Source organism: Medicago truncatula, chromosome 3 (assembly GCF_003473485.1).
Source record: "Medicago truncatula cultivar Jemalong A17 chromosome 3, MtrunA17r5.0-ANR, whole genome shotgun sequence".
Taxonomy (NCBI): Eukaryota; Viridiplantae; Streptophyta; class Magnoliopsida; order Fabales; family Fabaceae; genus Medicago; species Medicago truncatula.
The window spans coordinates 15182260-15209150 of record NC_053044.1 but is presented as its reverse complement, the minus strand read 5'-3'; the positions used below and the strand labels follow the sequence as shown (position 1 = coordinate 15209150).

General features: G+C 35.0%; 3 protein-coding genes across 5 annotated transcripts; all 3 read left to right on the top strand.

Moving 5' to 3' along the window:
* Positions 1-358: 358 nt before the first annotated feature.
* Positions 359-6960, top strand: LOC120579510 (uncharacterized protein C683.02c-like). Its single transcript, XM_039831919.1, has 3 exons — positions 359-576; positions 6549-6642; positions 6736-6960. The coding sequence occupies exons 1-3, from the start codon at positions 359-361 to the stop codon at positions 6958-6960; spliced, it is 537 nt and encodes a 178-aa protein (XP_039687853.1).
* Positions 6961-9282: 2322 nt separating this feature from the next.
* LOC25488836 (protein TRIGALACTOSYLDIACYLGLYCEROL 2, chloroplastic) lies at positions 9283-13333 on the top strand. 2 transcript variants are annotated; one of them, XM_013603987.3, is made up of 5 exons: positions 9283-9423; positions 9519-10437; positions 11163-11278; positions 12857-12947; positions 13046-13333. In XM_013603987.3, exons 2-5 carry the CDS (start codon positions 9610-9612, stop codon positions 13136-13138), a joined length of 1128 nt encoding a protein of 375 aa, XP_013459441.1. In that variant the 5' UTR covers positions 9283-9423; positions 9519-9609; the 3' UTR covers positions 13139-13333. The 2 variants fall into 2 exon arrangements, with proteins under 2 accessions (XP_013459441.1, XP_024635733.1); XM_024779965.2 differs by lacking the exons at positions 12857-12947; positions 13046-13333 and having other exon boundaries at positions 11152-11284.
* A 3038-nt stretch (positions 13334-16371) lies between these two features.
* LOC25488835 (vacuolar protein sorting-associated protein 26A) lies at positions 16372-24401 on the top strand. Of its 2 annotated transcripts, none has more exons than XM_013603985.3 (11): positions 16372-16562; positions 16637-16711; positions 17586-17660; positions 17772-17844; positions 18075-18119; positions 18576-18687; positions 19644-19710; positions 22340-22384; positions 22597-22652; positions 22744-22919; positions 24013-24177. In XM_013603985.3, exons 1-11 carry the CDS (start codon positions 16560-16562, stop codon positions 24036-24038), a joined length of 753 nt encoding a protein of 250 aa, XP_013459439.1. In that variant the 5' UTR covers positions 16372-16559; the 3' UTR covers positions 24039-24177. The 2 variants fall into 2 exon arrangements, with proteins under 2 accessions (XP_013459439.1, XP_013459438.1); XM_013603984.3 differs by having other exon boundaries at positions 16373-16562; positions 23994-24401.
* Positions 24402-26891: the final 2490 nt, after the last annotated feature.

Here is a 26891-nt window from a genome sequence, read left to right as displayed (position 1 = left end):
GAGTTCAAAAAAACCCTTACCGAGAGGGATTAGATTCCAATTCTGCAACTGCGGCCATAGATTGTTGAGCTTGGATTTCAGAGAAAGAGTAGTCAAAGGAGAATCACCTTTGTGTAGAGTTAGCCGGCCATGGAGATTGAAACGGCAAGCTGAAAGGCCCAGTTCATAAGCAGCTTGCGTGATTTTGATTCGAACTGAATCTCCCATAACTACCTTAGGAGGTAGATTCATCAGAAAAGAATCACCTGAAGAGGAGATGCCGGAAAGAACCTGTGCAAAAGATTTCCCAGATTCCGGCGGAGGCGCCGTCGTATTCACCGTCGCGTCTAGGCCTGCCAAGAATGGCCATGGACACACCATGATTAAGAGAAAAAACAGAAGGTTCACCAGAAAAATTGCTTTGAAGCTTCACCGGAGTGAAACCGCGAAAGTGAGATCTTCACCAAACGCTGCGAAGATGATGAACAACCACGAAAGAAAGAGAAACACAGAACCTCAGCTGAAAGAGGAAGAAAAAACGCTAAGAAAAGTAGCCAGAGGAGCTAAACAACTTCATCGGAGATACGCCAGTGGGAGGTTAGGTCACCGAAAAAAACGGTTACGGTGGAGATATTCAGAGAGAAAATCAGAGAAAAGAATTATTCGATTCTTCTAAGTTTGGGACTTCCAAGGAATCCTACCTTGATTTTTATCGCCACATTAGACTAAAAGAAAATACACAAGTGAAATTGATATCCTTCCATCTCACTTATATGTTGTTCAAATTTTACCATTCCATCCAATATAAAATTTTAACTCACACTCGACACATTAACACCTCTTATTCAAATTTGCAAGTCTCTGTGTCCATAATTACGTGATATAGTCAAATATGATCAAAGGAAGATACAATATGTTTAAAAAAGTTTGTTGGTGATGGTTTCATTGCAAGAGGTTTATGTTGCTTTCTTACATGGGAAGGGGGAAAGGAAATTAGAAGGAAAAACAAGGATACCAAAAAAGAATTTGTATATGAGAGAAGCTAAAGGAAAAAAAATAAGTATTGTGTGTTTTGTTTGTGATAGTATAAGAAATAGTGTGAGTTGTTGCTAAATCTACGAGTTTGTTAAAGGAGTTGAAGATTTTTGGATAATCATTTTACCAGAAAAACTAGATTTAATTAAAAAACGCCACATAATTTTAAATATGTAATAAACATGTATTTATCAACCAACCATAACACATCTTCAATTTTTCATTATCATTTGCCACCATTAACCAAAAGAAAATAAATTTGAAATAACAGAGGTTAAATGAAAAAAATCACAAGAAAGGGAATAACATCTAAAAACTAAAATTTAAAATTGAAAAATTAAAGACTTAATTGCAGTTTTAGTCCCATATTTTCAGTAACTCGTGAAATTGGTTTGTTCATGAAATTGGTCTGTTCATTTTAAGATCACTCGATTTTGGTCTCTTTCTCATATTTTAAGACTAAAAAACAATGATGGACATACTTTAAATGATATGACATACAATCCGATGATGTAAAATGATCAATACCAATGTAATTACTTGAAAACTTTCTATAAGTTTCGATTTAATCATGACATATCACCATTTTAAGTTTAAAAATCTAAAAGAGAGACTAAAACTATGTGATTTTGAAATGGAGGGACTAATTTAAACATGACCAAAATTAAACAAATGACTTCCAAAAACTAAAAAAACAATACATCATAATGTTGTGAGTTTGGGAGGATCCTATATTGAGTTTGATCATCACGTTAGATTAAAAGAAACCACACAAGTGAGTTTGACACCACATATTCATCTTAAACCTTAAGTCATTAATATATGGGTCATATCACTTAAATGTTGTTCAACATTTACTATTGCATCCAATATGGAACTTTAAATCACACTTGACACATTAACATCTTTCTCTCAAGTATGAGACTTTTTGTATTTGTAATCTACCACTAAGAACTACAATTGTTTCCCCCACAAAGGTGAATCGGGCTATGGTATTGTCGTTGAACCGTAAGGGAGAGCCAACACTGATGTGGATTGACTCATTAAATACAAAGCGACCACACAAATGTTGTTCAACATTTACTATTGCATCCAATATGGAACTTTAAATCACACTTGACACATTAACATCTTTCTCTCAAGTATGAGACTTTTTGCATTTGTAATCTACCACTAAGAACTACAATTGTTTCCCCCACAAAGGTGAATCGGGCTATGGTATTGTCGTTGAACCGTACGGGAGAGCCAACACTGATGTGGATTGACTCATTAAATACAAAGCGACCACACAAATGTGCATGCTACCATATCTTCACCCAATATATTAAATTTGACGAAAGTCTAACTCGTGGTTGGCACGGGTTTCCATACCAGTTGTATTTATATGAGAATTGTTGTTTACACATTTAGTTTGGCTGAGAAACACGAGTAATTTACCCAAATACCCTTCGGCAGTTAACTGTCGAAGTTTTAGAAAATCGGCTGCAGTTAACTGCCGAGGAAAACTTCGGCAGTTAACTGCCGAGAAATTTCAAGCCTGAAATTAAATAAGGAAATACATCTAAGTTTTTCCTTAATTAAATTTAATTCCTTAATAAGAAAATATTTATATTTATTTGTAATTAATTTCATTGATGTCTATCATTATTCAAGGTAATAAAAAAATATTCTTTTTTTTATAAAGGTAATAAAAAAATATTCTTAATCTCGACCAATATATCTCTACTATAAAATGCCTTATTTTAATTGTTTCACCATGCCATAAAAATGTACACAAATATTATGCAAGGCAATCCTTATTTATTTATTTCTTTAATTGTTGTTTGTAGATTTGGGTGATCTTGCAAGTGAATAATGTCCATATAGAACGACAATTTGATTTTTTTTGTTTCGATTTACATAAAAAAATATGTGATAGTACGTTTATATTTTCAATTTAGCATAACTATTCTTTCGTTCCTCAATAATTTTACATACTATGTTAACCAATTTTTTTTTTTGTTACATCGTCACCTTTTATTATTTAAACCAATTACAATATCACATGTGTCATCTTTATATAATACAAATGTCTTATTTAAAATTTAAAGTACATCTAACATGTTTATTTGCTATACAACATTAATTGTTTTCAAGGAAATTTACATGTAGTTAGTTACTAATATAAGAAAGTGTTTTTTTTTTTTTTTTTGTGGTGATATAAGAAAAGGTTTAATTGCGCATAAAAAACATTGGTAAGCAAAACGCTTTTGTTTATATATTAAAAAATGTTTAATTAGGCAGAAAAGTCAATGATTAAGTTTCGCACACATGTATGCATAAAACGTTGAGAATTGTCGTTGAAAATTTATGGTTTTTATCAAAAAAATAAAAAATAAATAAGGTTTGAGGTTTGCTCGGCAGTTAACTGCCGAAATTTTCAGTTTTCCTCAGTAGTTTACTGCCGAAGTTTTCCTCGATAGTTAACTGCAGTCGGTTCCATAATTCAGCAATTAACAGCTGAGGGGCATTTTAGTAAATTACTAGTGTAACGCCCCATTTTTATTTAATTATTTTTAGTTAATTTAAAGTCTTTTATATGATTTTTAAATGATTTACGTTGATTTTGTGGTGTGGTATATTTTATTAAATGACTATTTTATTATTTAATAGAATAAGTGAGAAATAGGATTTAATTGGAGTTTGGGGGTTATACGAGAATTAAGTAAACTTAGGGGGAGTAAAGTGAATATTGGGAGATTATATTTATTAAAGAATTAGAAAATAGAAGTGGGGGAAGCAGTTTTTACGTACAACAGAGAAAAGGGAGAAAAGTCAAGAAAAGGGAAGAGAACCAAGAAGGGCTGCGATTTCGATTATCTAAGGTAAGGGTGAGGCTAACTTACATTAATTTTAGTGTATATGATTCTGATTATGTTTTAACAAAAGTTATGAATAAATTTGGAGAATTGGGAATTAGGGTTATGATGAGAATTGATGATTAAATGATGGAATTAGGGTGAATTGATGTAGAAATGATGAACAGACCTTAAATGTTTCATATATTGATGTTTAGAATCAGTTTTAAGGTTAGAACAATGGGTTTGGGTGAATTTTTGAGAAAAACTGTAACCTGGCCGTACTGTTATTCATCGCTCGCCTCCCGAGTGATGAACCTCGCCATAGCGAGTGATGAAGATCATCGTTCGCCTCGCAAGCAGGAGTTGTTCGCCTCGTGAGTTGCATTTCGCAGCTCGCCATAGCGAGCAAGTTTACTCGCCGTAGCGAGTGTGGGCAGAGAGCTTGCACAATTTCGCATTTTTGAGCTGTGAGTTTAACCTTGGATGTTTATGAGGGCCTGAACATGTACCTTAATGATTAGGCAAAGTTTTAGAATGAGATTGAACTCGGGAATGAGGCAGAATGGATCCTTGAGCGTTATACCCTAACTCGCCGTGGCGAGTAGAGGCTCTCGCCTCGCGAGCTAGTGCTTGACAGACTGCGTTGTTAGGATTTCATGTGACTTTGTCGCACGAGAGGCTGTGAGTTGAACCTTGAGATAGCAATGAAAGATGTATAGGATTTAAATGATGAACTGTGAAGCTGGATAGGGTAAATTGAGGTTATTAATGTGATAAAAATTGTATAAGTAATACTTGGATTATGTGAAAATGCTAGACATCGTTGGATTGTATAAGATATTGTTATATCATGCTGTTGTATATTGTTGTGTTGCTCTTGATTGATTATGATTGTTAATGATCACTGGTTTATACTTAACTGCATTCAATTAGAATGTACAATGTGTTGGTTCGAGTTGTAAGTGGCGAGTTGTCGTTCTAAGTAACGGAGTCATAGGTTGTTGATGTTGATCAAGTTGGGGAGTGAGTCATAGTTATTATGCACGGTCGTTGTCGTTGGTTGTCGTTGTCGTAGTTGAGTTGTATGCTGATATACACAAGTTGAGTCCTTCATGATTAGGAATTTGTTGAGGGCTTATGCCATGGAATGCTATGTCATTCAACTGTTGAGGGCTTATGCCCTATAATGCTTTGTCATTCAAACTGTTGAGGGCTCATGCCCTGGAATGCCTTGTCATTCAAATTGTTGGGGGCTTATGCCCCGGAATGCTTAGTCATTCAACCCGTTGAAATTAGTACCACGTTGTTGTTGTTGTAGATGTTGTTGAGCGAGTTGGTGTTGTAGATGTTGTTGAGAGAGTTGTTGTGGTTGATGTTGTTGAGTGTTGTTGAATGAGCTGTTGTAGTCGTTGATAAATACTGATGTGTCGTTGTTGTTGATTGGATTAGTAAGTGTTATTAAAATTGAAGAAGTATGAATATTATCATTGGGTATATGTTGTTAATTATGTTATTTAATTAAGTTGATGATTTATATATATATCTATTATTATTGTTTGTGAATCTCACCCCTTCTGCTTGGAATTGTTGCCCTTCGTATGGGTAACTTGCAGGTATTGAAGAATATTAGAAGTGGTGGCTCAAGTGTCTTAGGGCTCTGATACGTAACGGGATGGGATATCGTTGTCATGTTTTCATTCCTTATGTATAATTATGAACCTGTTGATATTGATTTTAATCATTAAAGATATTTTGTTGAGGCCAAGTGCCAAGGATTTATTTGAAGGATGTTTAATGTTGAAAATTATTCCCGCTGCGATGAATTGATATGTTTTATTGAACTATTATTTAATGAATAGCATTTTATCCTATTCAAGAATTTTTGAAAAGCAGTGTAACACTCCGTTATTGATTTAACTCTGATTTTACTTATTAATATAACTGTTGGGAAGTCGGGGTGTTACAATTGGTATCAGAGCAGGTTGGTCCGTCCGGCCACGTAGTAGAGTCGTGTTGAGCCACGTAGTGTAGTGTGTCGACTTTAATCTATCTTTTGTTGTTCTGATTGTTGTTTGTGGTGTAGAGTTTTAAAATGGCTGGGAGAAATGATGCTGCTATTGCTGCTGCGCTTGAGGCTGTAGCTCAAGCTGTAGGACAACACCCACAAGCTGGTGCTGGTAACGATGGAGTAAGAATGTTGGAAACTTTTTTGAGAAATCATCCACCAACATTCAAAGGAAGGTATGACCCTGACGGAGCCCAGAAGTGGCTCAAGGAAGTTGAAAGAATTTTTAGATTTATGTAGTGTTCAGAGGTGCAGAAGGTGCGGTTTGGTACGCACATGTTAGCTGAAGAGGCAGATGATTGGTGGGTAAGTCCTTTACCTGTGCTTGAACAAGATGGTGATGTGGTGACCTGGGCTGTGTTCAGGAGAGAATTCCTGAATAGGTATTTTCCGGAGGATGTCCGAGGGAAAAAGGAAATTGAATTTCTGGAGCTAAAACAGGGGGATATGTCAGTTACGGAGTATGCTGCTAAGTTTGTGGAACTTGCTAAGTTCTACCCTCATTACAGTGCAGAGACAGCGGAGTTCTCCAAGTGCATTAAGTTTGAGAATGGGTTGAGAGCTGACATTAAGAGAGCTATTGGGTATCAGCATATCAGAGTCTTTTCCGAGTTGGTGAATAGCTGCAGGATATATGAGGAGGATACCAAAGCTCACTATAAGATTAGAAATGAGCGGAGGAACAAGGGTCAACAAGGTCGTCCGAAACCCTACAGTGCTCCTGTAAACCAAGGGGAACAGAGATTGACTGATGAGAGGAGACCTAAGAGGAGGGATGATCCTGCTGAGATTGTTTGCTACAAGTGTGGTGAGAAGGGCCACAAGAGTAATGTTTGCAATGGTGAGGAGAAGAAGTGCTTCCGATGTGGGAAGAAAGGGCATACAATAGCTGAATGCAAGCGTGGTGATATTGTTTGTTTCAATTGTGATGAGGAAGGTCATCTTAGTTCGCAGTGCAAGAAGCCTAAGAAGGGTCAGGCGAGTGGAAGAGTGTTTGCTTTAGCTGGTACTCAGACAGCGAATGAGGATCGTCTGATCTGAGGTATATTTTCGAGGACGAAAATTCTTCAAGTTGGGGAGAGTTGTAACGCCCCATTTTTATTTAATTATTTTTAGTTAATTTAAAGTCTTTTATATGATTTTTAAATGATTTACGTTGATTTTGTGGTGTGGTATATTTTATTAAATGACTATTTTATTATTTAATAGAATAAGTGAGAAATAGGATTTAATTGGAGTTTGGGGGTTATACGAGAATTAAGTAAACTTAGGGGGAGTAAAGTGAATATTGGGAGATTATATTTATTAAAGAATTAGAAAATAGAAGTGGGGGAAGCAGTTTTTACGTACAACAGAGAAAAGGGAGAAAAGTCAAGAAAAGGGAAGAGAACCAAGAAGGGCTGCGATTTCGATTATCTAAGGTAAGGGTGAGGCTAACTTACATTAATTTTAGTGTATATGATTCTGATTATGTTTTAACAAAAGTTATGAATAAATTTGGAGAATTGGGAATTAGGGTTATGATGAGAATTGATGATTAAATGATGGAATTAGGGTGAATTGATGTAGAAATGATGAACAGACCTTAAATGTTTCATATATTGATGTTTAGAATCAGTTTTAAGGTTAGAACAATGGGTTTGGGTGAATTTTTGAGAAAAACTGTAACCTGGCCGTACTGTTATTCATCGCTCGCCTCCCGAGTGATGAACCTCGCCATAGCGAGTGATGAAGATCATCGTTCGCCTCGCAAGCAGGAGTTGTTCGCCTCGTGAGTTGCATTTCGCAGCTCGCCATAGCGAGCAAGTTTACTCGCCGTAGCGAGTGTGGGCAGAGAGCTTGCACAATTTCGCATTTTTGAGCTGTGAGTTTAACCTTGGATGTTTATGAGGGCCTGAACATGTACCTTAATGATTAGGCAAAGTTTTAGAATGAGATTGAACTCGGGAATGAGGCAGAATGGATCCTTGAGCGTTATACCCTAACTCGCCGTGGCGAGTAGAGGCTCTCGCCTCGCGAGCTAGTGCTTGACAGACTGCGTTGTTAGGATTTCATGTGACTTTGTCGCACGAGAGGCTGTGAGTTGAACCTTGAGATAGCAATGAAAGATGTATAGGATTTAAATGATGAACTGTGAAGCTGGATAGGGTAAATTGAGGTTATTAATGTGATAAAAATTGTATAAGTAATACTTGGATTATGTGAAAATGCTAGACATCGTTGGATTGTATAAGATATTGTTATATCATGCTGTTGTATATTGTTGTGTTGCTCTTGATTGATTATGATTGTTAATGATCGCTGGTTTATACTTAACTGCATTCAATTAGAATGTACAATGTGTTGGTTCGAGTTGTAAGTGGCGAGTTGTCGTTCTAAGTAACGGAGTCATAGGTTGTTGATGTTGATCAAGTTGGGGAGTGAGTCATAGTTATTATACACGGTCGTTGTCGTTGGTTGTCGTTGTCGTAGTTGAGTTGTATGCTGATATACACAAGTTGAGTCCTTCATGATTAGGAATTTGTTGAGGGCTTATGCCCTGGAATGCTATGTCTTTCAACTGTTGAGGGCTTATGCCCTAGAATGCTTTGTCATTCAAACTGTTGAGGGCTCATGCGCCCTGGAATGCCTTGTCATTCAAATTGTTGGGGGCTTATGCCCCGGAATGCTTAGTCATTCAACCCGTTGAAATTAGTACCACGTTGTTGTTGTTGTAGATGTTGTTGAGCGAGTTGGTGTTGTAGATGTTGTTGAGAGAGTTGTTGTGGTTGATGTTGTTGAGTGTTGTTGAATGAGCTGTTGTAGTCGTTGGTAAATACTGATGTGTCGTTGTTGTTGATTGGATTAGTAATTGTTATTAAAATTGAAGAAGTATGAATATTATCATTGGGTATATGTTGTTAATTATGTTATTTAATTAAGTTGATGATTTATATATATATCTATTATTATTGTTTGTGAATCTCACCCCTTCTGCTTGGAATTGTTGCCCTTCGTATGGGTAACTTGCAGGTATTGAAGAATATTAGAAGTGGTGGCTCAAGTGTCTTAGGGCTCTGATACGTAACGGGATGGGATATCGTTGTCATGTTTTCATTCCTTATGTATCATTATGAACCTGTTGATATTGATTTTAATCATTAAAGATATTTTGTTGAGGCCAAGTGCCAAGGATTTATTTGAAGGATGTTTAATGTTGAAAATTATTCCCGCTGCGATGAATATTCAAGAATTTTTGAAAAGCAGTGTAACACTCCGTTGTTGATTTAACTCTGATTTTACTTATTAATATAACTGTTGGGAAGTCGGGGTGTTACAACTAGTGTGACACAGCCAATGCATATGCGTCAACATCAATTCACTATTTATATTACTCCTCTTGACACCTCTCTAACTAACTCATATTCTCTCTCCTCCTCCATGCCCCATTCTTTTGCACACACACGGATCTGAAATGATATCCATCCTAACTCACTCTCTCTGATTGGACTGCATCATGAACCAGTGAGTAATCTTCTTCTTCTTCTTCTTCTTCTTCTTAATCATCCATTCATCATACACTAATTGCTCATAAAATTTACATGGTTTTTGATTTGTAGGGCACCTTTACCAGCAGCTCAAGTATCTCTTCATTAGTTTAATTTCCGATTCAACTTTCAGAGTAGTGAGTTTTGTTAAATAATAGTAATAATGGTTGGAAACCCTTCATTGCATATCTCATCATTTCCTAGTTCCTTATCTTCATCCATGATTACAACCCTTCCAACAAACTCCTTTAGAAGTATAAACAGGATAAGACCTAATTCTGCAGATGGAGGACATGTTCAACAACCATCGTCTTCTTCAGAATCATCGAAGAATAATTCTCTTACACTTGTTTTGGACATTCCCCGCGCCATTTGGACCCGAACTATCCGTCCATTGACTGATTTTGGGTTTGGTGGTAGGACCATTTGGGAAGGTGGTGTTGGACTGTTTTTAGTTTCAGGTGCTCTTCTTTTTGCACTTAGTTTGGCTTGGTTGAAGGGTTTTCAAATACGATCCAAGTTCAGGAAGTACACTGCAACAGTTGAGTTTTCTCAGGCTTGTGGTATATCTACTGGAACGCCGGTGAGGATCAGAGGGGTGACTGTCGGTGATGTCATTCGAGTCAATCCTTCGTTAAGAAGTATTGAAGCCGTTGTCGAGATTGAAGATGATAAAACAATCATACCACGAAATTCGTTGATTGAAGTTAACCAGTCAGGTCTTCTTATGGAGACTATAATTGACATTACTCCTCGAGATCCCATTCCTACGCCTTCAGCTGGTCCGCTTGACCAGGAATGTCATAAAGAAGGTCTTATTGTGTGTGATAGAGAAAAGATTAAGGGTTACCAAGGGGTAAGTTTGGATGCATTGGTTGGCATATTTACCCGTCTTGGGCGAGATGTAGAGAAAATTGGTGTTGCCAACAGTTATTCATTGGCTGAACGAGCTGCATCTGTTATTGAAGAAGCTAAACCACTTCTTACAAAGGTGTGATGTAATTTTCTTAAGCAAATGTGCTTGATTGATAGTAATATAGACTGTTAAATCAGGAAAATTTCTTGCCAATACTAACTTGACGGTTGCATAACTTCGATTTTGTCATGATTTATCAAACTACAAGATTGTTTGTTTATCTCGTAGAATTCTTTGTTTGAAATATTTGATTTAAGAATTCAATTTTCGTTTCTGCTGTTATATTGTTGGTAACTTATTTTACAACCAAACATTTGAGCATAATTGCCAATTATTTTGAAAATTGAGCTGTTAATCAACAAACTTGGCATATGGAGTAGATATGTTGATAATCACATTCAGGAACCCGAAAAATTCCTATTCTCGTACTTTTAAGCTATTATGGATCTTCTGAAGCATACATATCTAATAGTTGTAGCAAAAGAAAACGTTTTCTGTATAAAATCGTTTCACTTCATTCAAACTCTTGTGGACATATTATGGATTTGATTTTGAACTAATTTTTTAACACTCGGTAGAAGTTAAATAATAACGTGTTTTTTTATGAATGTGTATAATCAATTTACTAATTGATAAGAAGAACGTTGATAAGATCATGTTTATACGCTGATGTCAGAACAAGTGTTTGGTATTCGTACATTTTGTTGTATCTGTTTATAGTTTCCTTTTCTATTATTCTATTATTATTATATATTCTCACACCCATATTGCTGATGATCAATGCTGTAGTGATGTCTCAGATCAATGCCATGGCTGAAGATCTTCAACCTTTGTTGGCTGATGTCTGTGATAGTGGCTTGTTCAAGGAAGTTGAGAATTTAACACGGAGCCTTACACAAGCCTCTGATGATTTGAGGTTAATTTGGAAACCTCTCTTGCTCTTGTTTTATCTCTAATTTGGCATGCATGCATATATGTGGTACTGTAGCATGTTAATTAATAGTAGAATAGGGGATACCATTGTGCTTGCCGCATCTAGATCTTGGGATAGATCCTGAATGAGGAGTATCGACAGTTAAGGTGGTAAGGGTATGTGGTTATAACTTGTTACATGTCTTATTTTCACCTTCATCTGTAAATGGATGGCAAAACAGTGGTGACATACCGGATAATAGAATCCTATGACAGGTATCTGGTGAATGGATGTGCCAAGCAGTGGATGAAATGGATGACACGGGCTGAGTTTTGGTTTAATTCCGCTCACAATGATCAAGTATAAACACGAAAGTATAAATGTGCAATATGTGGATCAATTGCTATTAGAAAGGGATGCTATTCTGGAGGAGCTGAAGTACAATTTATGTAGAGCTCAAAATCAGAAGAAAGTGCAGCCAGATTACAAAAGGAGGGAAGTTGAAGTTAGAGTAGGTGAAATTGTGTCTGTGCGGGCCCAGCCTTGTAGGATGAAGTCTCTTGCCAGCCGCTCAAATGAAAAGATCGGTCAAAGATTTTATGGTCCGTATGCGTGGGAGAAGGCGTGCTGGGAGAGGAGTGGGCCAATAGAATGTGCCAAGAATGTGGACTTGTGTGCAATATGACAGGATGACTGAAGGAGGAATAACAGAATTGACAGGTGGCCATCATGGATTGGACAAAGGAGGGGTGTGAGTCTTAATGGTAAAAAGACGAGAGAGATAGGGGAATATCATATAATGTGGGTAGAGCTGAGAATTGCGGTATCGTTCTCTGGGTAGTGTATCCTTTTCTATTTCCAATCTGGAAGGAGCCTAGCTCCAAGACCATATTACCATTCCAGTATCAATTCCATTTGCTTAACTCGGAATTCTCAGGTTTTTCCATTATTTCTCTGTTTTCAAATGTTCCTGTGAGATTAGTTCCCAACACTTGTGTACCAAGTCTATTCTGACAAAGTAAACATGTAACTCGTACGAGTAAACTATGTGGTGCTTTGACGTGTTTACGTAGACTCTCAAGTTTGACAATTTTAGGTGTGTGTGCACAAAAGAAAGGAATGGAGAGAAAATGATAAACCCATGGTTGTTACAAGACTAGGATGCAAAATATTTAAAAAAACTCACTCAAAATGAACTGCAAAATAACCGAATGCATGGACAAGTGGCATTTTGGGATTAGTGAGTGATGATGTGGGATTGAGGTAGTAGTTATAAAGGGAGTTAGTAGAAAGATGATCAAAGTGGGTACTTTTTGAGAATTGAGTTCATTATAATTGCATTTCTTAACCATAAGAACCGCTGGAATTTCAAAATTCAGAAGGACGATCTTAATGTCTTGAAGTATGAAAACTAATATAGATCATTCATTCACCTAAATTCAGAAGATAATTGAAGTGATTAAAAAAGTCAATATACTCTTTTTTTTTCACATTTTGTAAAACTTAACATTCTTGAACTATAATCGTCAGCATGTCTCTTGTTGTATTGCAACTAATGTAAATCATACAATGCTTATGCAGAAGGGTAAATTCATCAATTATGACCCCTGAGAACACTGAACTGATCCAGAAGTCCATTTACTCTCTCATATTCACCCTGAAGAACATTGAGGTAAGACCATAAACTTAAAATGGCGAATATATTATATATAATTAATAATAAGAATATTTTTTGGTATTTTATTGATTGATTTTTGTTGCGATTTGCAGAATGTTAGCTCTGATATTTTAGGCTTCACTGGTGATGAAGCTACAAGAAAGAATTTGAAGTTACTAATCAAGTCTCTCAGCAGGTTACTGTGAAGTCAAATTCCAATTGAAGTAGAACATAATGCAAATAGTTTATTACCAATGTTTTTCATCAACCACAACATTGAGGGGGGAAAACATTAATTTCCTAATGGTTCTTGCATTCTGCTGTGATAAAAATTTAACTTCCCTTATTTTGAATGAAGCATAGTTTGCAGATGATTGCTCTGAGCATATCCTTAATTTACAGTTTAACATGTTTTTTTAGCATGGAGGTGATTGTTAATTGTTGTCACCTTTTACCTACGTAACACCTATATTTTAAATCGAAGACGTGCCTGGTGTCTGACATGTGCTGGTGTCGAACACCAACATATGTTGTTATACTTAATCACTTCTATTTTCTTAAATTATTACCTTTGTCTACATGTCAGTGTCGTACTGCTTGGTGACTGTTACTCCTTCGATAAAACGAGCACTTAAGAGAGTGAGTGTGTACAAGCTTATGTTATTCGTCCTGGTGTTTCATTGATAAGCATGATTATTTGGCCAACAGACCATTTGAAAGGATAGGAAGTGATAGTGGAAAATGGAAATGAAGTCTTTTTGCCGATGATGTTGAGTTGTATGATCATTTGGTAACCCCATAATTTATTTCATCACCAGATTTATATGGTATAGCAATCTAGAAACGTTATGAGAGAAATTGTATGTTTTATGTTTTCTCCATAAACTAGTTGGATAATCTTGGAGTTGCTACTATTTTTTTTTATTTTAATTACACTGTTGTTCCATCCTTTATAACATCAGACAAAAGAAAGCAAAACAAAGCATGGTAAGGAGCAAGTTTTTTATATGCTTTTTTTTTTAAATTTTACTGTGCAGGGACTGAACCTCAAACCTCTTTATTATACTTATTCTTTAACTATCTCATAACTCATTCACTAAGATAATCTTATAAATTACAAAAAGAATGGTAAGGAATGACTGGTTGATGTGAGTGGGGATGTCTATCCTAAGGCTAGATATAATTTATTTTGAATGATGTCAAAACTAGGTTATGTAATTAAGTCTTTTTCAATAACTCTCAGTCTTGGAATAAAAAATAAATAAAAAATTTTGACCAAAACTTCTTGATTTTATATTGACTTATTAATACATGTGAAACTTCTTGAATTATTTAAATATTACAAGTGTCATCAACTCATTTAAAAATATTGCATAGTTTATATTGCAAGAAATCTGTTATTAAAACCCCAAGCTTGATATAATTGTAGTTAGTTAGAGAGAGATAATCGATTAAGATGAACCATATAAGGAATAGTTATTGAAATTCAATCCTAAAACAACTTTATCTATATTGATTCAGTTTTACTTTGATTCATAACACCAAAACACTTTTATAAATATTTTGTTCAGAAAATCTGTCAATACAAACTTAAATTAACTAAGTGTGGTCAGTGTGGATACAAAAGAAATTTTTACTGATAATAATCGTCACACTTACCAATATGTTGAGGAAACATAAATCCTCTTTTGTCACATATGCAATTGCTGAAAATAAGAAAGTGTAGTTAGAATATTCTTACACTTCTCAGTTAATCTTGTTTCAGGAGAAGTTTCTAGATTCCATGCCTACGCGGTGATAATCCAAGTTATCAAGGATATCATAGCTTCACACCACTTTGAAATCTTTCACACTCTTAGAGAAGGAAATCACTGCGCAGATTTTTTAGCCAAGCTTGGAGCCTTGTCAAATGCAGCCCTCACGGAGCACCAAACCCCTCCTCTTGATCTCATTGACAAGCTTAGAATTGATGCTATGGGAACCTATTTCCTAAGAGCTTAATTTTTCCTTTTTCTTTTCTTTTCTGTTATTTTTGTTAGCTTTATAACCAAAAAAAAGAATATTCTTACACTACTAAAGTTGTTGGCATTGGGGAGATGTGGAGTTGGAAAAATAACCAACATCAAAATGGATAAAAAAAAAGTCAAATAATTGATAGAATAGAATATTTTGTTATAATTGGCTCTATTTATTTTCCTATAATTATGTTGTATCATAATTAGATAATTGATCAAATATTACACAGTAGTTGTATATATTCTATTCAGATGAATGAGAAACAAAAGCATTCCATTATCTTATATGGTATCATATAAGATCTTATATGATATCATATAAGATATAATCTATCCTATATATAAAAAAACAACCCATATCAACACTTTTGGGTTGGATTTTTTCTTCCAAAAATGCCCTCAATTTTCAATACAAATAATCCATGTAACAAATAGATAAGAATAAATTTAAATATTAAAAAATGTAACAAATACGATAGGAATATATATATATGTCTGACTTTTTTTCCTTTATCATTTAAAAAATGTAACAAACTAGATGAGTATATCTACTTACATTTTTGTTATCTTTTTTTTTTAAGGAGCTATGATAAAGATTGTTGTTGGTGTCACCAAAAAAATGAGATTATATTTTTTTTTTTGTTATATTGTTGGTGTTATTGAAATAGATAATCATGTTTGTCCTCGTGAGTTTACAGTTGGTAGGGACAACGCATAATATATGCAAGGTTTGGAGTTCAAACCCCGACCACCACCAAAAAAGAAATAGATAATCATGTTTAATTTGATTTGTCATAAATAGAAAGGAACAAACCTTTATATTTTTAGTTTCAATCAAACTCAAAATTTCATAAAAAAATAGTTCATAATTTTCAAATTTTAGTGTTGTAAAAGAGCGAAAAGACAGACATGTGAGTGTCCATCTTTTCACTAGTTAAGATAATGGAAATGCTTGTGTTTCTCATTCATCTGAATAGAAAATATAGAACTATTGTGTAACATTTAGTCAACTATCTAATTAAGATACAACATAATTACAGAAAAAATAAGGAAAATATTAACAAGTGTCTTCAAGTGCAAGACACTTGTTAAGAAACTTAAAGAAGAAGTTTTGTCTTGGGATTGATGCATTCAAAACTTTGAAACTTAAAAAAGTAATATTTTTTACTTAAAACTTAACAATTATTTTTATTTTAGAATCCTTAACTAGTACCTTAAAACCAAAAAATGATTATAGCTAATTTTGACAAAATATTTTATTCTATCAATAATGACATGACGTCCATCAAGAGTACCACTAATGCCATGTCACCCAAATAATTGGCATGTCATCAAAATTGATGGAAGAGACCAATTGTCTCGATTTTAAAATTGAGGGACTAAAATTGCAGATTTAAGAACGAGGATTAAAACTACAAATTTGTTAAAAGAATAGATGAAAAGTGTAATTAAACCTATTAAATATTTTTTCCATATACCCTTGTCAAATGAGGATTTGAATCGAGTGTTTTGTGATTGATCCCTGAACTGAACTCAGCTGTTAGTTATGTTACTGGTTTCATTCAACATACAAATTTCCCCAAAATCTCTCTTTCTCTCTATTTGAAAAACCATGGTAAGGTAAATGTACGTGTTGGATTTGATTTGATTTGATTGATGGATTATGCTAATCGAATATTTTGATTGCAGAATATAATTGCTGGAGCTTTCAAGCCTCCTTGCAAAATTTCAATCTCTTTAACTCATCCAACAACTCGCAAGCAGGTAAATGTGAGATGAAATGTAATTGAATTATTACCGTTTTCACTTTCGTATGTTACTGTGTGTGTATTTGATTTTATGACGACGAAAATATGAACTGATTTCAGATGCAAAAACCGACTACATGGATCAAACGACTCCATAATATTTTCATATAATTCATTCATTCATTAATCTTCATATCTTTCATTTCTCTTATAGTTTTCTAGGATTTCTTCTTCCTATCTGATTGCTTAACATCTGATACGGCCCAATTCGAGTAGGGATCACACTCCAGAATTTAGAGTGAGAAACTAGAGATAAAAGAAAGGAAATTCATTATATTTTTCATTGATTCTAAATTTCTAATCCACAAGACATATAATGTTTATATAGGCTTGTGCATACTCATTATAAGATAACTACAACGGCTACACAATAACACTGCTTAGTAACTAACTAATAGAATATGCTTAAAAGATTCCTTCTAGATTAAGATGATTCATTCTACCTTCTAGAACTAGCCGAGTCACCGCATTTGTGCTTCTTATTCTAAATATCTTATCAAACATCTGATTTACTTTTCTTACTACAAAATCGATAAATTTTTTCTCTACATTGCTAAACCACCTAAGCTGGGTTTCCACTATTTTATTCTTGTGTTGGTTCTTTATTATCCAACACTCCGTCTCATACAACATTGTCAGTCTGACAATTGTATTATGAAAACATTCTCAATGATTTCCTTATTTCTGTTATTCACCTAGATCATTGAAGTAAGGTTTTGTTTTAGCTTCCACGATATTGAGAAAGTGTTCATCATTCATTTGTGTTGAAAACCTTCAACAAAATCATTTAGATTTAATCTTTTGTGCACCACCCTCGGTTGTTTTTATAGGTTCGCGTGAAGAAGGAAAATGACCAGACAGTTATGGTTCCTCTCTTTCAAAGTCAGGAGAATATAGTTGGGGAGGTACATTGCATGAAATTGTCAACTATTTTGTTTTACCTTTGTTGTAAGTACTTTCTGACGATTTCATACTATTAGCAAAGTGGAATTTATTCGTTGAGACGTTGGTAACAGGTTAGTATAGAACCTGCACGTGGGAAGAAGGTTGAGCATAATGGTGTAAAAATTGAGCTTCTTGGTCAAATAGGTGTGTGTGCTTCTGTTTGTCTGTAGCTTAGAATGAAAATTGTGTTTAGCTTAGGTTCATAGAATAACTATTAACTTCTTTTATTTATTCATTTTTTGTTTATCGTATCATTTTTTATAGTTGAATGTATATATCATATCTTTTTTTGAGATTTATAATATTTTAATTTAATGTTTTCTTCAAATAATGTTTTACTGTTTGTATTATATATATTTTTTCCTTGTTTGCAGAATTGTACTTTGACAGAGGCAGCTTCTATGACTTTACTTCTCTTGGTAAGTTTAAGCTTGTACCACTGAGATCTTTCCTTTTGTTTTTGTCTTCACCATTTTATTCAGTTTCTAAACTCAGACCTTGCTGTAGTGGTAATCAAATATACTACCCTGGTTTTTTATATAAGCAAAAAATTACATCTATTTTGTCAAAATTTTGATCAAATGCATGTACATTTTTGCTTATATAAAAAACCGGAGTGAATATTTGCTTATCATCTATGAAGCACGGACACTCCTTGGACGACACCGACACATATAATTACACTGCATTTTGTGATTTTCTAAAAAAATTAGCTGTGTCGGTGTCCGTGTCGTGTCCGGTGTCCGTGTCCGTATCCGTGCTTCATAGCTTATCATTTTTATACGCATGGCCTCTCATGTCCTTTCCAATGTAGCTTTCTTCCTATGCTGGGACCTTTATGATGCTTTTTATAACTCCCTATAATTTACGTGCAGTACGCGAACTTGAAGTTCCTGGAAATTTATATGAAAGGAAAACTTACCCGTTTGAGTTCTCTACTGTTGAAATGCCACATGAATCCTACAATGGGATCAATGTTAGGCTTAGGTATGATAATTATTTTACTGCACTGGTAACCTTGAATTCTCAAATTTCTGGTGTATTTTCTTAACTTTTTAATTTAAAAATGTCAGGAATAACTAGAATTTGTAACATTCAATTTAATTTAATAGATGAGAAGTTCATGGTTTATATTTATTGAACTAAGTCCATATACTCTTGTTCGAAAGCAAGATAGAGGACGTGATACAGGAGGAAAAGCGTATAACTATTTAATTTTTTTTTTTATGGGAAGGGTCAAGACCACTTGATTAACTTGGCAGTTAGCACTAATAATACTTGGCAGTTAGCACTAATAATCTTTTAAAAAAATACTCCACCAACAACGATATGCTGCTAATTTAGGGCTAAATACTTATTCTTACGACTCCAGCATTCATTTTAGATGTTTTTCTAGGTTGGTAATACTTGGTTGGAGAAATCGTTGGTATGATTTTCCCTATTTTTTTGTTTTGACAAAATGATTTCCCCTATTTTATTTTAAATAGGAAAGAATTCATGTTTTCCTGCATAATGCCATGGGAATAACTACGAGTGATTTTGGCATAAGCTCAGCTTCATATATCAAGTTTCCCCCAAAATCAGGATCATACCTGTTTTTTTTTTTTTTTGAGAGAAGAGAAGAGAAGGATCATACCTGTTAATATTGTAGCTTTTTAAGTTAATCTACATATACAATTTAACTAAATGGTCCCATTCTAGACGGATATTATATTAGTTAATTGAGAATAGGCTAAAATTTGAAAGTTGCATTATTTTATTTTCCTTAGTGGACAGAAGATAGCCAAATTTACTTTGTTTCAGTAAATGGTCATCATGATAACCTTTTACTTCGGCTTATGGGTTCAAATTGTTCACTTTTTTCATATTTCTTTCAATATTATCACTGGTCAATAAATTACTTAAAGGTGGAAAGAAATGACCCTTTTTTTGCAATCTTGCAGGTATGTTTTGAAAGTAACAATTAGTCGAAATTTTGTCAACAACATTGTGGAGCACATGGATTTTGTAGTGAGTTAATCTTCTTCAATATAAACTTACATAGCTTAAATCTCTTGAAATCAGCCAACAATATGACCTATATATGATTACATGCATTACATTTCTACTGTCACAGATCGATTCTGTATGTACATGTGGGTGAAATTATTATTAATTAAAATAAAACTAATGACAGTTTTACTATTGTCCCCGAAAACTCATAAACTCAGTCCCTTGTGAGGATTCTGTATGTATATGTTTAAGCCTTCAAAAGTGAGTAAGAGATCCTCTTTAAGAAAAGTGAAAAACAGAAAACAACAAAGATAAAGAGAAAAATCAATTGAAGAAAGTTGCCAAATCATCTACATATATTTGCTTCTGAGATCCCGTAAAAATGGTTATGGGCTTTACGCCTAACCGAAGCCAAGTGCCTGATCCTATCCCAAAACAAGTAATGTGGTATTCAAACATTCTTTCCATACAAGATCCTTACTCCAACTATATTTACTATTCTGTAAATTGCTTTTCCCAAAACCCTAATAAATTTTGATCATGCTAGTTCTAGTTCTAGCTTTAGAGAAAATGTTTTGTCTCAATGATTCAGCAAGGCAATATAAAGGGGTATTTATGCAGATCAAATCTGCTATAATATTAATGATAAAACAGAAATTAAATCTCCCATAAATGAGGCGAGAAAGGAAAGGGGGATTGTAGAATGACCAAGAATAGAGTATGGTTACATAGATTAAATAGATGAGGTAGCTTCTCAGCCACCCTCAACCCTAGGTATTAAGAAAGGTAACAACATTACTCCCCTAGTCCTAATGAACGAAGAATCAAAACAGAAACAAATAAATGAGTTGATATGGTATCAAAACTACCAAACCCCTCTTATTCGATGAAATAAATAACTCAATAAAATCATATTAATGCACCATATGTCCACACTCCCCCTCAAGCTAGGTCGTAGTCTCAGATGTTTTTCTTGACACTGCTTTGGTGAGAATAATTGCTGTCTGCTGACTTGTTGGAGTATACGGAAGGGACATAGTTCCATTTTCTATGTTTTCCTCGACAGAATGAAAATCAACCTCTACATATTTTGTCCTATCATGATGAACCAGGTTCTTAGCAATGCTGATTGCAGACGGATTATCAAATAAAACCCTTACGGGTTCTGAATTTAGGATACCAGTTTAATGTAGCACCTTTTTTAACCAAATTCCTTCATAGATACTTTGAGGAAGAGCTTTAAACCCTTTTTTGCAAAAGTGCAAGACACAAGAAATTGAGATGCAAATGCAATAACTTGATATTGGGAGCCTGTCAGTTATATAGCCAACCCAATCAGCATCAGCGAAAATTTCAATTTCTCTGTTTGCTATCTTTTAGAATAATAATCCTTGATCTGGTTCCATTTTCAAATATATGAGAATTCTGTATAATACTTCCACTTATTCTTCTTTCGCGGGACCAATCATAAATTGGGCTCACTGTACTCAATGCAAAGCTTATGTCTTGTCTGATGTGATCCTCATGTAATTGTAATGATCCAAAAGAAAAATACATTGTTGTCTTTTAGAAAGGGAGTCCCTTTTTGGGTAAAAATCTTAAGCAATTACAATTGTCTAGTAGCTTAGGATATTAGATAAAGAGTGAAGAACCACCCTGACAAACACAACAAAATGTTATTGTCTGGTAATTTTGTCAATTACTACACAAAAAGACACATGTACGGAGCCGCTAGAAGATCTCCATGGTACGTCTCTGAGGGTGGTTTGTTTAGAGACTCCAGGGGCGCTATTCTTGGCTGTTTTCAGATCTTATTATGGAAGCCGTGTTGGCCATTAAGGGAGAGGGCATGGAATCTACCGGACAACAGGGAGGCAGGGGGCTTGAAAGAAGGAGGAAGCCATGGAAAAAGCAAGTCATTCATTTGACCTATAGAGAAAAAAAAACCTGCCTCGACCACGATAACCTGATCGGAAGAGGTCACTAAACTTCTCTCAGCCTCACCCTAATCACAAAACCTTTTCTCAATGGTGGCTAGGAATCAGCCAGCGGCAACAATTTGTCCCTTGCCACGACTCAGGCTGTAGTAGACGAATTTCAGCGTCAGAACCAGGCACTACAGGAGCAGATGACAATCGTGAACCGGAACACTGTAGTTTATGTGAAGACATGTAGGTATCATACATTCATAACATTTTAACAGGTACTTTTAGATGTTGAACTCCCATAGGAGGTTTTAAGATGCGACTTCTGATCATAGGTTTTAACAGCGAGATGGGGCTTCAGATTGGGCGATTTGCATTTTTGTTTATTGTTTTTTTATAAATACCATGTATCATCCTTGTTTTGCAGATTAGTTTCTCCTTTCATAACTACATTTAAAAGTTGTACAATATAAAAGTAAACCCCGTACATATATAATATATTTATATATTAAGAGTTATATGGAATAAAGGATAATCAACCGAGGGACTTGTGTCACAAAAACCGAAGGATAATCCTTGTCTTCCTTGATCATGCTATGGCAAGCTTTCATATTCTGATTGTCTGAGTAATAACTGTATATTTTCTTTGTATGTCAGTTTGAGATTACTGTACAGTAGTTTTTTTGCTATTTAAACTTTTTCTTACTACAATATCTGTACAGGTACACAATTACATTCCAGCACCATCGATCAATAACAGCATTAAGGTGAGGAGCATGTTCGATTATGAGTAGTGCAGATTGTTGATTAACAATCCTTGCTGTGATCATTAATTTAATAATTCAATCTATGCTTCTAAAATCTAAAGCCAATCTACTTGAACGATTTGTTCTCCATTACCTGGAAACTAATTGAAGCTTCATGTTCAGTCATTTTAAACCTGTGTTTCTCTGATCGTGCTGTAAATTCCTTTATGCAGATGGAAGTAGGAATTGAAGACTGCTTACACATAGAGTTTGAATACAGTAAAAGCAAGTGAGTCTGAAAAAGGTCATGATTAGTACAACTTTAATGTACTTAAAGAATATTAAATTAAACTTGCTTTTTAAAATTTAAAAATTAACAGGTATCATCTGAAGGATGTTGTCATTGGCAAAATATATTTTTTACTGGTGAGAATCAAGTTAAAAAACATGGAACTTGAAATTAGGCGTCGAGAGTCAACTGGATCAGGGACCAATACATATGTTGAAACGGAGACCCTTGCGAAGTTTGAGTTGATGGATGGTGTTCCCGTCCGAGGTTTGTAGTTACTCTTTACAGCATTCTTAGTTTTTTTATTCGGAAAAATGATTATATTTTGATTAAAATGCATGATGATTTCCCTAATTTCTTATTCAATGTTTAGAAATTATCTTATATTTTTCATTGGTATGATTAAATAATTGGAGTACAGTACTTTTGGATAAGTTTTATGTAGGGAATAAAGGGGCATTCAATGACAGGGACAAAACCAAAATTGAACCTTTTTGTCAAGAGAGTGAATAAACAAAACATTATTAAATGACCCAAAACGCATAATGCAATAATTAAACGAATCCAAGGAAAGCCTAAAGCGACATGAAGCTAGTATTTAATGGTTTTCAATAAAAAGAGGCCATTGTAAGAGAGGTGTAAGTGAAAGAGAGTTGTGGTCAATGGTCATGATATGAGAGGCGAGGTCCAACCTGTAGCCATGTTTTATATAGAAAATAAGGATTGGAACCCAACCTCTTTAGAAGAGCTGAATATGGCAGATCTGAAGTTGCCTGTTGAGAGTGTTTGATCAGGTTCCTTGTGTTCCAAGCTTAGCTGTTGATCTTTATTCTAAACATGTATTAAATTTATTGTTTACGATCTATTAGATACATACAAAGGCCTAATTCAGAACCCCGAAAAAGGACTACTCTGTTCATTCATATCTCTAGTTAATGTGAGATTTCAACACACCCTCACGTTCAAGATTGGACATCTGGAGTGTGGACAAATGTCGGTGGTCCAATAAAAACATCCCCCACTGCCTAGGTCTAGACATCTAGGCTCTAATACCATCTTGAAAAGGTTTTGATTCGACCTCAAAAAGCCAGGCTAGGATCTGATAAGGACTATTTGACCATATCTCTAGTCGATCTTAGATCTCAACAATTAGGATCTATAGACATGAGAGTATCAACTCTGTCCCTTCTTTTTGGTTTTCTGTTTTTGGAAGTGGTGCTTGTACTTGCTGATTTACTTTGTAATCAATGATAATGTTAGTTAATTTGGAAATACAATATTAAGTATATATTGCTTTTTTTTACATAAATAAAGTATATATTGCTGATATTGGGTTTTTAGGAGAATCTATTCCTGTCAGATTATTCCTCAATCCATATGAATTGACACCCACATATCACAATATCAACAACAAGTTCAGCGTGAAGTATTTTCTAAATCTTGTTTTTGTGGATGAAGAAGACCGGCGCTACTTCAAGCAGCAAGAAATCATAGTTTATCGCCTACTTGAGGACTCCTGAATATCTTGTGCTTGGAGAGCTATATGTTTTTTTTTGCCTTGCAATAAGGAATTGTTTGCTTGTGTCACGTTGTCCCACTCGGTCTATATTTGGTTCTCTTTTGATAAGAATTGATTTTGATTGAATTGATTTTGAGTGAATTTATTCTATCTAAAAGTGAGTTGCAGATAAAGTAATTTGTGTTTGGATACATTCATTTAAAATTGAGCTGAATTGTTTTAAAGAAAAATAAAAGTAAGTTGAATTATATTTTTTGCTTTGTTGAATCAATTTTAGAATTATAAGCTACAAGTAGAACTGATTTTCCTCCCCAAAATTGATTTCTTAAAAAAAAAAAATGCCAAACATAATTTTATGGAGTTAGAATTGCTTTTGTCACTTGAAAAACACTTCTAAGCATCTAGAAGTGAAACCAAACACTCATGAGTTGGTTTCATATGTTTTTAATATCATGTGCTGGTTCGGAGACATATTTAGTCTCCACCGTTGAGTTGTTCACATTTTTGTGAAAATTTTAAATTTCTGCATAAACATAAAACACTGTTTTTCTCCTCCTTTGCCAATATAAATATGATGATCAAGTATACAACTTAAACATTTAGGGGTTATTTGCTTTTTTATATATGGAGCAAACACAAAAGGTAAAAAAATAGAAGTATACGATCGATTACATATAAACATGATGATGAAGTATACGCCTGATTACAACACATTTAAACAAACAAAAAAAAAATTACAATGCATTTAAGCCTGGTTTTCTTCTTCATCGTCCTCTTTATCCTCAACAAAACCATATGGGGCACAAAGCTTGCAATTCTTCACCTTCTTCAAGAAATGCAACCCTTTGGTGTTCAGCTCGACTCCTTTGTCAAGCACCTTCATCGTGGCCACAACATTCTTGAAACCACGGGGAACATCAGCCAAGAAATCATGTTGAACTTCCTCGATCTTAGCTATCAACCCAATCCGGTTCAATTCAGCTAATTCTTCGGGCTCATATGATCCTTGAGGGTCAACGTATTATGTGGTTGTTTTCAGCGCGAATTCAAGTTGCTTTTTCTTACGCTTGAGCTCAGCCACCTTGTCCTCCGCGAACTTCTTAGCACTTTCAAATCCCTCCACTTGCCTTTTCGCGGCAGTGATCTCACTGTCCTTGTTGGCTCATTAGGTGATTAAACCGACCAGGATCTCTTGCTTAACCTTTGTAGTCAGTGAGTCAGTTTCCAACTTACCCACCCAAGCCTCGAGGATTTGCTTCTCCTCGAGTAAACCATCAGCTTTGGATTTATATATGATATCCAAGCTTTTCAAAGCCACTACAACACTCAATGTTTTTATTGCCTAGAGAAAACCTTATGTCAACGAGGATCCAATATGATCCATCGGAATCCAGTATGAACTGGAGAGTCTGTTCAAGAAGTCAAAGATTTTGACCCAATAATCAAGGTATTAGAAAGGTCCTTCCTATTTGTAGCAGTGGTTTTGCTTCCACCTTTTTTGGCAAGTTGAATCATCTTCTCCTAAAAGTTCAGCATAACGTCTACGATCAATACAAGAAATATAAAGTTAGTAACGAACTAAGAGAAATGCAAAAGAAATGTAAAGAATACACCATAGAAAGGAATAGGTTTTTACCCAAAAAACTTTTTGCCTCAACGACGCTCACACACCTCACAAGCTTGTAGGTGTTAATAAAGCGAGTCCTCTTGAGAGGCTGGCCCTCGAAATTAAACAGAGGTTCCTGGTTACTACCTACCACGTCAAAGAGAATCAGGCTAGAAACATAAGCCTAGAGTTTATTGTAGTCTCCATTCTCCCTCGTCGACATGTGATTGTAGGCATAAACGAACTCTTTTGTTTGCTGATCAAAATGATCCTTACACCAGTAGAAAATGAATTAAGGGACCTTAACATTAAAGAAGCTCCCATTTTCCCAAGCATAACTCCTTGTCTGCAAGATATTGTTTAAAGATGATTTGTTTTTGGGTTTGATGAGAAATACATATCCTTAAACTCTCGAACTAGATCAATAAAAATGCTAAAGAACTTCATGTTTGGCTTTAGAGACACCGAACTTCTGCCTCCACCCTTATCTGATCCTTGCAATTGGGTGAAAACAGAGAAGACAAACAGGATGGTAGGGACCAATTGAAGATATCCACACATCAACTCAAAGGCTCGAGCAAACGCCAATGAGTTTGGATATGGTTGCAAGTGGTATAACTCCAACCACTTCATGACCTCTTTTTTTGGAAGCCAGTAAAGGGCATCCTGAAACCCATATTCATGAACGCCACCTAATACATGGGGGTCATGTTCTCCTCGTATCATATTCTCTACGGAGGGAATACTTAATTCCCATTCCTCGCCCCCCCCCCCCCCCCCCCCCCCCCCACCCTACGATTTATGGCCATGAAGGGACGCTCATAAGTCCCCGGGAAGGAATAAATGCCTAGCGTCATCAAAGGTTCATCCCAATCCACACATCTATAAGCTCTTTGATTGAGATATGGCCTTGTCTTCTCCTAGCCATATCAAACCTAAAAGAGAAAGAGGGAAAAATGAATTCAACAATCGTATTAACCTTTCCTTTATCCGATTAAGTCGATTCAACGAGGAAGAGCATAAATGTTTCTCGCGAACGACGAAATCCCTAAAATGAAACTCTGATACCCAAAAATTCTAAATATATGATGAGAACCACCACTTACAATGGCTC